Source organism: Rhinopithecus bieti, unplaced genomic scaffold (assembly GCF_001698545.2).
Source record: "Rhinopithecus bieti isolate Rb0 unplaced genomic scaffold, ASM169854v2 scaffold_20819, whole genome shotgun sequence".
Lineage (NCBI taxonomy): Eukaryota > Metazoa > Chordata > Mammalia > Primates > Cercopithecidae > Rhinopithecus > Rhinopithecus bieti.
The window spans coordinates 184819-197013 of NW_016809904.1; the positions used below are offsets into that span (position 1 = coordinate 184819).

Sequence of the window (12195 nt, forward strand, 5' to 3'; positions counted from 1 at the left end):
TTTTCAAGTTTGCTGATTATTGTCTGCTCAAATCTGCTTCTGAACTCCTCTGGTGAATTTTCATTTCAATTACTGTTCTTTTCAGATCTAGAATTTCTTTTTGGATCCTATTTGTAGTTTATCCTTATTGAGTTATTCTCATTTTGTTCATACATTTTCTATGGACTTTGTCCATGTTTTCTTTGAGCATCTTTAAGATAGCTGTTTCAAAGTCTTGTCCAGTAAGTCTGACGTCTAGGCTTCTTCAGAAACATTTACTGTCATTTATTTTTTGTTTTGTTCGAATGGGCTATACTTTCCTGTTTCTTGTATGCCATGTAATTTTCTTTATCGCTGAAAAACAGACATTTGAATCTTATAACGTTGTACCTCTGGAAATCAGATAATCCTCCTCCCCTTGGGTTTGCTTTTTGATTGTTAAAGGGTGCCTCTGTGGTGAAGACCAGCCTGAGGGAAAAATGTCTCAGTTCTTCTTAGGTTTTTTCTGAACCTGCCACTCCCCTGGCCATGAGCCGGAGCTTTCTAAATTTTCTCTTATATATGGTTGCTCTTGAATGTCCTAATCCTTAAATGCCTGACTCCCCAAAAAAGCAAAAACAAATCAATAGAAACCCACAGGTGTCACTCCATTAGATCCCACGAAGATGCTTTAGCCAGTGTGGGCAGAACCAATGGTGCCCAGTCTCCGTCTGAACTCAGGGATCCAAAGCAGCAATCACAACACAGAGCCCTGGTATTTGGAGAATAAGGTCCTTATTGCTCATCCTGGCTCCAGCAAACTGCACCAGGAATGTGTGCATGACTGTCTACCATGCACTTGGGAACCAGGCATCCAAAACTGATGGAAACTAACCACAACTTACCAGGCAAGCTTCCCTTTAGAGGCTGCAAGTTGTCAAGTACACTCCCGAGTTCCAAAATAGTTACTTTGGTTAGTTTCTGCCAGTGCCATTTTTGTCTAGGTGGGGATACAGATCCCTGGTGCTTCCAGGTCTGCCATCTTCTCTGACATCATTCCCCTCCCATGAATTTCTTAAGGTAACACTTCTATTTCTAAAAGTAATTTTGGTTTTGATTTCCTCAATACATATTTTTAAATGGTGAGTTAATTTCTAGGTGGAAAATTTTGCTTTTATCCTTTTGTTGTTGATTTCTCATTCTATTTTTTTTCTTTTTTTTTTTTTAAGAGTCTTGCTCTGTCACCCAGGCTGGAGTGCAGTGGTGCAATCTTGGCTGACTACAATCTCCACATCCCAGGTTCAAGCGATTCTCCTGCCTCAGCCTCCCGAATAGCTGGGACAACAGGCGCCCACCACCACGTCCAGCTAATTTTTGTATTTTTAGTAGAGACAGGGTTTCTCCATGTTGGCCCAGGCTGGTCTCAAATCCCTGACCTAAGGTGATTCACCCACCTCGGCCTCCCAAAGTGCTGGGATTACAGGCGTGAGCCACTGCTCCCGGTCTCTATTTTCTTAAGGGCAGAAAATAGGCTTGTGTTATTTCAGTAAATTGGCTTTTCAGTATTTTGACTGAGGTTTACTTTGGGGTCTACTACATGGTTAAATTTTGTGAACTGTCCATCTGTGTTCGAGAATATTAATAAAAAGGTATCTATTTGTTCTGTAGATTTCTATTAGAATAAGCTTGTTTACTGACTTACTCAAATGTATGTCATTTCTTTTGGTTTATGAAATCTTTTGATTTCTGAGAGTGAAATGCGTGTTAAGCGTCCTACTACTGAGTCTATTTCTCCTTGTATTTTGCTTGTAATTTTCATTTATTATGCCAGATGCATGAAGATGACAGCTTTAAGACTTTCCTTTTATTATTTACTTTTCTTCTTTTAATGTGCATGCTTAACATCTCAGCATACATAAACTTAATTTTCCAAAACATCCAGATTTAATAAAATTTGTGTCCTTTCTAAGGTAAGAAATTTAGTATGCTTTTTTCTTTTTATTTCATTGCCCTCATTCATCTCTTTCCTTGAAATAATATGGAAATTTAGTCTCCAACTGTTCAGCTTCTTTGCTTTGGGTTAATAGTTGCTTAGCAATGACTAAAATTTTACTAATTTCTGTACTCAACATTGTTTCTCATTGCCCATGTATTCCTGTTAGATGTGCTCATTTGGCTATCCAGTTTCTCTTGGAAAGGATCTACGGGTCAAAGAATTTCTGATTCCTGAAAATGTGTTAATTTTTCCTCTTAGTGTAGAATGCTAATTTGGCTGACCTTAGGATTCTGGGTTCAACATTATTTTTCTATAAAGGTAAAGAAACATGATGTGGCTGCTGGGAGAAGCAGGTTGCAGACGTTTTCTGTAAGATGGGATGGACAGCATGGAGGGGACACCGCTGATGACTCAGGGACAAGGGGCTGTCTGAGCAGCTGAGGGACCCTGGGTTCACAGCTGGAGAGATGGGCTTAAGTAGGAGCAGAGTGAGCTCATCCATGTGGGTAGGTTAAAAAGTGGATACTTCCTCTGTTGTGGATTTGTCTATTTCTACTGGTATTCTGTTTATGAATTCTGATTTGATGATGCAGATGCTTGAAGGCTAGCAAACATGGGTGTGAGAACTTACAGAAAGCAAAGTTGTCACCTGTGGCTGAGGACAGGAGAAGTGCTGGAAAGTTGAGCAGAGGACATGAACCAAGCATCTGAAGAGCGGGGGGGGGGGGGGGGGGGGGGGGAGTGGGGAATGGCCGCCGGGCAGCACCCAGGGCTCACTGGATTTAAGGTGGGACCAGTAATGATGACTGTGGGATTTTCTCTAGCCACATTCTAAAAGCAGAGTTGGATTTAACTCAGGTGTGTGGTTTTACCACATATATACACAATAAAATGAGAGAGGCAAAGTAGTGTATACAAGAAAGTCACTTCCATTACTGGCCACGGAAGTCAGTAGATAGGGGAGGACAGGTGAAGAAGGGACCAGGGCCGATGACGGGCACTTGGCTGCACTGTGCTGGGTCAATGGACCCAACTCCTGTCTGACTGAGGAATCACCGTGTGCCAGAGGTAACGAGCTGTGTGGCTGGAGAGTGTTGGGGACTGAGACTGTGAAGGAGTTGAGTTACTGGTAATGACAAGGCCAAAGGTGGGGAACAAGATCACTGGGAGGGGACATCAAGGAGCTGAGATCAGGGCACTGGAAGGATTAGCTACAGGATACTAAGGCTGCCAGAAATTATTACCAGAGTCATACTGGGAAGAGTGACAGCCAGGAACCCGAAGGCCAACAGGGAGGACTGGTGGGTGACAGGGTTGGATGATGAGATTCCAAGTTTGTTGCTTTAATGGAGAAGGGGAAATGGTCTGTGCAGAAGACTGTATTTTCCAAAAACGGCCGTAGTGATACTTCTGGTCTCATATCATTTCCTGGGACTCTGTCCTGCTCAGTCAAGAGGAAGCAGCTACTTCATCTCCATCTGAATTTGGACTTTTTTTTTTTTGGTCTACCTTGATGAAAAGGATATGGCAGAAGAGATGTTGGATGCTGTGACTTTGGAGGCTGGGGTATGAAGAGTAACATGGTTTCTACTTGGCTCTTTAGCCTTTGGGATGCTTGAGTTCAGAATCCAGTTACCATCGTTATCAGTTAACTAGTCTTCAGGATCAATGAGAGGCTCACATGGAGAGACAAAAGCCCCATCTAAGAGCCAGCATCAGCCAGATATGGGCGAGAACGAAGATTCATCCAACTCCAGGTCTTCCAGCCAAGCCCAGACACGGGAGCCAGGACAGGTGATGCCTGCCATGCCTTGCCTGGACTCAACACCCAGAATCTATGAGTACAATGAATGGGTGTTCTGCACCACCACATGCTGAAGCGACTATAACAGCCTGAAAACAGGCCAACAATGCGAGGGGCATCAGCTCTATGCACCAAGGTATGGGGGAAATGCCAGCTTTCTGTGAGCAAGAAGGTGAAGGGAACGGTCAAAGAAAGGGTAGGTGACGGTAGATTCACGTGGAGTTTCAGGAGTCAGTGAAAGACCACAGAGCCGTGGCCATGGTGGCAGCAGGGAGATGTTTCTGGGGCAGGCTCGCCCTTCCCCGCATCCACATGCTGAAATGTCTTACAAAGAATCAAAGAAATGTGAAAGTATATTAACTGTGAGTAATAAACATATTTTGCTTTACTTTCAATTTGATATACGGAAATTTCATCATAAGACTTGACTGCAGTGTTAACTTACATATTGGAATGACAAAAAATTCAGTTCTCTGGTTCTTCAAGTGTAATAAAGATTATATTAACTTAATGGCTTAAATAAGGCTTGTTAACCAGACACAAATATTTCATTGACAAACTAGAATTTAGGTATTATGAAGGAGAAAACAATTTTCATAGAGCTCACTCTCTTAGTCTAAGGGATGAGGAATTTATTTCAAAGTTATACAAGTGCAAAGAAATAGATCTAGAAACAGCAGGGGTTTCAAATGAGCAAAAATGGAAGAAATAGAAAGTTAATATTTACTGACATAAGGAAATCCTCACAAGACCAATGAAAAAAATCTATTTCCAAAGCTAGGAAAAAATGTGGGTCTTACAAGACTTGCATGGAAAATAATTAGATGTAAATGTCCTTAAGAAGAAACTGAAGGGAGTGGTTAGGATATTTCAAATGTAAGAAATACAAATGTCATAAAATACCCAGAGGTCGTGTCCCTTTTTAGTGAACACTCAGGATTTTAAGGAAAGATGACGCTTTGGAGCTCTGTGCCTTTGGCCTGTTGGTCAAGGTGATTCGTCAAGTGCAGGCACACAAACGGGCCTGCAAACACGTTCAGGGACTTATTTTGTTTTTAAAGAGCAATAACCAGAAGGAAGTGTCTTCAGGTGACAGAAGTGAGCACCTCCTAACGACCCTGGGCATCTTCTGAGCCACAGCGCGGCCCAGCGGGACCGGGGGTCACACCAGCTTCTCCTCTCCTTTCTCAGGTGGAGAGAGACATGAGTTCGAGGTTTCTGGAAGACGGCCTCCCACAGAGGGCTGGCCTTCTAACTCCTCATCTGAATCTTTTCTATCATCAACACCCTGGCCATTCTTTTCGCCACAGGTACAGCTCCATACAATCTGGGGCTTAAAATTTCCATTCTTGGATGACCTGAAGATTCTTCCATGAAAAGGATTACTCTGAACTTAATTTTTTTTAAAAAACAAAAGCCTCGAATGCTCAGAGATAAAGAGGAACAAATGTGCCATTCACTTGCGGCATCATAAACCAGGCCTGCTGGCAGCACAGCTGCCGGCTGCTCTCAGCACGTTCTCTGTGGATTTCCTGTGTGACTGCATGGAGAGCCAGGCCTGTCTTCACAGGCACTGCCACTGAAAATCCTGAGCCAGGCCCTGGCAAAATGAAATGAAAGGGATGACTCCACAGAAACAGACACAGGAGTCACACACATGCTGTCATGTCTCCCAGGCAGAACTCTCCAGGCAGAATTAACTCTTCCACCAGAAAGGTGGGACGTTAGTTGTTACTTTTCTGTTCAAACACTTCTGAGGACCAAGAGAACACATAGTTGGAAACTTACGTTTGATTAGAATTTCTGATTAAAAAAGAATTTCTGAAATATGCCCAGCTTCACTTTCTGGGGTTTTGGTTACTCATGGTCAACTCAAGTCTGAAAACATTAAATGGGAAATCCATTTTAACTTGCTCGCCATTGTGAATAGTGTGATGAAACTTTGTGCCTCCTGCTCTGTCATGCCCGGGACATGAATCAGCCCCTCATCCAGCTTCTCCAACCATTAGTCTTCTTGGTTTTCAGATAGCAAGAAGGGTGATTACAGTATGATATTTTGAGAGAGACCACATTCACATAACTTTTATTAGTTATTGACTGCTGTTAATCTCTTACTGTTCCTTGTTAAGCTTTGCCACAGTATGTACGTAGAGGAAAAAGCCATGTGTATACATATATGTAGGGTTCCACACATACTATCCACAGTCTCAGGCATCCACTGAGGGTCTTGGGATGTCTCTCCCGCAGATAAGGGAGGACTACTGTACAGTGTTTTCTGACTTTTTAATAACAGGAGACAATCCCTCATAATCTAGTGTTGTTAATAAAAAATCAGAATACAACAGATCCCATTTATTTTAAAATGAAATTAGCTAGGCATCATATATATGAATGAAAGATCAGAATGAAATACACGAAGGTATTAACAATGATTGTTTTGGGCCACAGAATCAGGCACAAGCTCGCGAGAGAAGCCAACAAAAGCTCTTCTGCATGACGGGAGGAGGCACCACTGAAAAGGCATCTTTCCTTCTTCATGCAAGCGAGGCCTGGCTCCCACAGGCATGGCCTCCTTGCAGCTGCGACAGCAGAGGAGGGCGCTGGCAGGGCTCTGCGTCCAGGTGTGCCTCTTTTTCTCTCCACGCTCTTTCTGGAGGAAGCAAGCGTGTCTTGAAACCAAGTTAACTCGGCACCAGGTCAGCGGGATTCAATATCTGAGTCCTGTTTACTTTGGTACTTGATACGAAGATTTATGTTATAAAGACAGACGTGACTGATTTCTTCTGGAGATGCGGGTGGTGAACTTACCTGGAGGACGACTAGTACCTTCTCCACTGGTCATGCTCATACTGTCTGCTTCCTGCAGTAAACAGACATGAAAACCAAAGTAAGAATAAATCTCTCTCAATATACAAACAAGAACGCTGCACATTTCTAAGTATGAACAAAGATGCTGAGCTGTATTTGGAGGACAGAGCTTCATCCTCTTTACAGTTGTGGCCACATGCCATTAAAACTGTGTTCCATAATTATTCCATTAAAGTGGAAGCAATTAATTAAGAGGTTCATGGAAGAAAACAATGTTGAAGTTGTTCCTCTTCACACCAGCTCCATCCATCTGCGGGATTTCTAGGCATTGACTATTGCTGACGACTTTTGGAAATGGAAATTCACATGCAGATGGCTCACCGTGGACGTTCTGCCAACACAGAAAAGCCCACGTGCAGCTCTTTCTGTGGCTGGCCCAGGCTTCCCTTCTCTAGCCCCAGCGTGGGTGGCCACTGTCTGCCTTTCTGACAGACAGGGAACGTTGGGAAGATACTCGGGGCGGAACCTCCCTCCTAGTAGCAGAAACAGTGAGTTTTTCACATTTTAAAAATAACACTTTTCTTCCAGAGTTCCCTGCTCTATCTTCTGGTGTATGACAGCATGAGCCTTCACTTGCAGTGACTGGGGACGGTCTCCATGACTCTCCTCTGACCCACTCCTGCCGTGGGCAGTCTGGGTCTCTCACACTCCCCCCAAAAGTTTGGGCTCCAGCAGAAGGTGTGAAAGCAGAGGGTTACAGCCAAAGTGAGGTTTTCAGATCCTTGTTACCTCTGCCCCCACCCTTGTTATCGCAGATGATCACAGGCAGTTTTACAGCAGGCCTCCTACAGAATCACCACAGAGAAGTGACAATCTGGAAAGTCACAGGCAAATTGTAGCTATGGACTGTGGAATTTAACACATCTTCTCTTGCCAGCTGGGCTGAGCAACAGCAAGGAAGAGGTTAAAGCTTTCTCACATGAGCAGCCTTTGTTCTCGGGGCAGCTGCCTGCACTGAGCTCTGAGGCCTTTGAAGTGGACCAGAGAGTTCAGGCCAGGCTCCCCAGGACCCCGCTACCTGTCCACACACTCAGGCCCCGGAAACTTGACAACTTTTTGGCAGTGACTGAATACTTTCATGATGAGGCATTTTTAGTTTTTTTACTAACACAGGGAATTTTACCTATCAATTGCCCTGGAAACAGTGACAACTTTCTACTTGAACTACTTTAATATCTGCAAGAAACACCAAAAGAGGAGTTCAAGGCAAAACCCAGGAAGAAATGTGTTGCCCCAGAGTCGCTCACAGTAGTTACAAGTGAGAAAGTAGATTACTTGGTCTTAAAAGCACATTCCAGTACTGATGACAGCAGCCTGTGTGCATGTGTATAACATACCCTTTACACTGGAATCTCTGAAATGAGAATACACACAGGCACCCAGATGTCATTTCTGTAACTACGTCCGCATGGAAGGCAGAAGGCAAATGAAACGTAGCATCCTCGCTTCTGTTTTGCAAGAACCGCTTAATTTCTCCTGCTCTTATTCCTAAACTCTTAAATCTGGCATTCAGCATTTAACATCTCAATTCTGCCTTTAAGCTGAGTCTCTCCCAGAGCTACTTTCTGGCCCCAAACCACATGCATCACCACTCTTTGATTTCTGTGTTACTGTTACGATCTACTCCAATAAAGCAGAGATCTTCAAAGACCTATTTATGAAACTAGGGCACAGTCTTGAAGTGGTGTTAGGCTCCAGCTGCTGAGGTCATTACAGTTTTATTGTTTCTAAGTGACCAGAACAGAAGTGGTAAAACATGCTTCCCTAGGCCTTGCACCCAGACTGACAAACATTCCTTCAAGTTCCCAATAGTTCCTGAAATTCTAAGTGGTCCTGTGGGTGGTGAGAAGGGAACCCTACACCTGGAGTTTACGCCATGTAGCCCGACCGTCTCCTCCTTTCTGGAGGGCTGTGGGCTCTGCAGAGCCCGGGAGAGCCCACTGAACAATGACGTAGGAACGAGGCGGCAGAGACAGGCGTGGAGCTGCTCTCCTGGTCTCACGTCCTTCACTCAGCAGCGCCAGCGGTGCCCGCACTTCTCCTGGGCCCACTGCTCACATCTCCCTTGTGCTCCTTTCTGGGTCAGGAAGAGCTACAAATTCACTTTGGTTACTTGACTTTTTATCTTTGTCAATGACATCCTAAATAAATGGATATCAGAAATGAAACTTGTGCTAAAGTGGTACTTACAGATGTGCGTACTGGATTTAAAAGCAAATGACTGGGCATGCTACGGAAAGCTTGGCAAAATGCAGAATCTAGGCAGAACCTTTGCCACCCCCACAGCCTTGTGGACCAGCTCAGGGATTCAGGAATCTATAGGAAGCAAATATTAAAGCCAGACAAGAGGGCACACACACCAGGGGCCTTCATCTGCTGAGTCTGCCTCCTTAGGTCTCCATCCTGGGATGTGCACAGCACCCTCAGCAGTGGGAACATGGCAAAGATGAAAATGAGGGACTGAAGTGTGGGACACGCAGGGTGCAGGGGGCCACAGAGCCCAGGGCGCAGGGAGTCCCGAGGGAGGATGGCATGTTCTGGGTAGAGAGAGGAGTGTCTCCTGGGGAGGCCTGTGGCCACTCATGCGTCCAAACCCACAGAGACACAGGCTGCGGAGGCAGCCCTGGGTTGTTTACTAGAGGCTGAGTAACCCTTTTCTGAAATGCTTGGAACCAGAAGTGGTTCAGGTTTCAGGTTTTTTTCAGATTTTGGAATATCTGCATTATACTTACCGGAGTTCAGCAACCCTAATCTGAATGTCCGAAATTCCCAAATGCTTCAAGGAGCATTTCCTTTGAGAGTCCTGTTGGTGGGTAAAAATTCTGGACTGTGGAGCATTCTGGATTTCAGACTTGGGATACTCAGCCTGTACATATTTTCTGCTTCCCATCAGTAGCTTATACTATTACAGGCAGAAAGGATTAAGAAACAAGTGCTCCTGGAGATACCGGCGGTGCCCGTCCTGGCTCCTGCCGGGGACAGTCTGCCTTTGCTCCCTTCCTCCCTGCTCTCTGGCCCTTTCTGTCAGCTTCTGTCCTCAGAGCCTCTCTTCTCTGCCAGCTTCTCGACGGCCTCCCTCTCCAGCTCAGTCCCGATGGGACGCTGCCTCTGTCTCCCGCCAGCCCCCCATGTCTGTCACCTCCAAACCGATGTCCATCTGAGGGCTCTCTCCTCACCCACACAACCAGCTGCTGCATGCCACTTAAGAGATCCCTCAGACTTAGCTCAGCCTGCCCGAAGGAGCTGCCACCAGGCAGGACAAGGAAACCATGGTGGCCTCTGGACTTCTGGCAAGACCAGGGGTGACTGGGCGGTGCCTGTTACTGGCTGGCCGAGGGATCTGCTGCAGAGGCACACAGGGTTCCAAGAGTGAGACTTTCCCCTGGCAGGGACCCAGGGCTGACAACGACTAGCTACGGTTCTGCCTATGGAAAGTCATTCTGCTGTTTTAATTTGCACAAGGAGGAGAAATTTCTGGACGTTGTTCTCTGCTAACAGAATCAGAAAAAAACCTGTTTCCTGTCAATCCAAGGAAGGAGGTTCTTCTGGTCTACTTTAAAGATGCTCCTGTCGTCTCTGTCATCACACTGAAGAAAGAAAGAAGCCAATGTGCATGGCATATGCTTCCTGGCACCTGACCCAGGGCTAGGCTCTGCTCCCTCCAGGCCACACGGCAGGCTTTGGTGCTGTTCCTGCTTCACTTCATTCTGCAAGAACAGCGATACTGAGGTAGGACTGACATTGCTTTATGTTTAACAAAACAGTTTGACATAGATATTAACAGAAATGTTAGCATTAATGCCAGGAAAGGAAAAACTTGGTTTTGGAAGAAGCAGCCACGATCACCTCCGCCTGGGTGCTGGTGCTGTGGAGGCGCCATCCCTGCAGCTGGTCAGGCCACACTGATCAAAAGCCAGGGAGCAGCCCAGGGGTCCAGGGATCCCGTAAGGGCAGGCCACTGGGAAGGGGCAGAACCAGGGCTTGAGACAAAGTCAGCCTGTCTGAAGCGACCACAGTGGGCTGCCTCTGGAAGAAAACGAAATAAAGAAAAGCCTGTGACTCTTACCATTCCCAGAGGAGTCAGTACTAAACAGGTCCCACTCCACCTACTTTCTAAGATCGGGGCAGGATGGGGCATGTTCTTGATGGTACATCTATCTGTAAATGACATAGTTCCACCTTTCTCACTCCCTCCTAGGAGTTATGACATAGTTCCACCTTCCTTACTGACTCCTAAGAGTTACACTTTACTAATGTCTCACCCACCATTCAATAAATAGAATCGAAAGTCACAGAATTCCAGAGCTAGAAAGGACACTCAAGGTTATCCAGGCCAGGTGCCCGATGGAAAGGGTTCAGGGCGTTGCCTGCGGCGACGCGTCCCGTCAGTGGGAGGCCTGATGGCACACTCTCGTTTCCTCCGTGACAGGTGGGCACACCTGTCTGCAGAAACCGCAGCCTTTGCCCATCCTCCCATCTGGACTGTGAACTCTCTTGACCATCCCCTCCACACCTTCCTGAGGCCCAGGGGGAAGAAAGGGGCAACTCCAAGCCAAAGAGGGTAAGCAGAAGGTCCCCTTTCTTACCACGAGGCTAGGAGTAGGGGACACGACAGCATGCCCTGCCCGGTCAGGCTGCCTGAAAGAGAGGCTGCAGCTCTTCCCTCCCCACCCAGCCTGCCTTACTGGGTCAGGTGGGTTCCGCTGAATCCTCACCTGGAGGGGCCGATGCCTTTCATGTCGTCAAGGTTGGCCTGGCATTTACGGCCAGGCTGGTCATGGATCTCCAGGGCAGGAAGGTGTGGATGGATGAGGCTGGGATGCCCGTTTCACCCAGTGGCTTTACTCCACACCACTCAACACCAATATTTCCAACATTACTAGACCCTAGATCTAGACCAAGCTGTGTGCTATCATCAGCTGGATGTGGACGGTCTGCAGGCCTTGAGCATTTCCACAGGATGTGGTCACTGAGGTCTCACCATCTGCTGCAATCACCTGGGTCAAGCTTCTTGGTTGGGGTGGACTCCAGATTCGCAAAGAGCTGCAGGGCCCTCCAAGTCTAGCCCACCTGACCTCGTGACAGCTCTGACTGCCTCCTCTGCCCCCACATCTGGCCCAGAGGTGTCTGGCATCAGCTCCCACCCTCTCATCAGGCCTTTGCTTAAATATCACCTTGTCAAGGAGATCTCAGATCCGCTATTTAAAGCAGCAGAGAGAGAGGGGGAGCGTAAGCTCTACCCACCCATTTGGACCTAAGTGCTCTGCACATGCTCACCTTCCTCTGGGAGCACCCTCACCATGGCTCATGTGAGGAAGGTCTCTCACCCCAAAGACTCAGAAGCCCAGACCCTGAACTCTTCCCAAGCAGCCCTAATGTGCACTGCCAGCTGGAGACAGATCCGCCAGGTCAGGGCTGTAGGCCCCCAGCCCACGGGGAGCCCCCAGGACAGGCGCTGAGCAATCTACACACACACAACCTCAGGGCTGCAGTTTCTGACCTGAAAGCAGACTCTTAACCAGAGTGGAGAAGCGAACTGGAAAGGCATAGCACATGCATCGCACAGGAC

General features: G+C 46.7%; 1 protein-coding gene across 3 annotated transcripts in view; it reads right to left on the reverse strand.

The window, feature by feature from the left end:
* Positions 1 to 4121: 4121 nt before the first annotated feature.
* FAM120B (family with sequence similarity 120 member B) overlaps positions 4122 to 12195 on the reverse strand; it is a 72438-nt gene continuing 64364 nt past the window's right edge. For all 3 annotated transcript variants that reach the window (XM_017890745.1, XM_017890746.1, XM_017890744.1), the window contains one exon: positions 4122 to 6618. In XM_017890745.1, the coding sequence (XP_017746234.1) occupies positions 6578 to 6618 (41 nt within the window). In that variant the 3' untranslated portion in view covers positions 4122 to 6577. The remainder of the gene's footprint in view (positions 6619 to 12195) is intronic.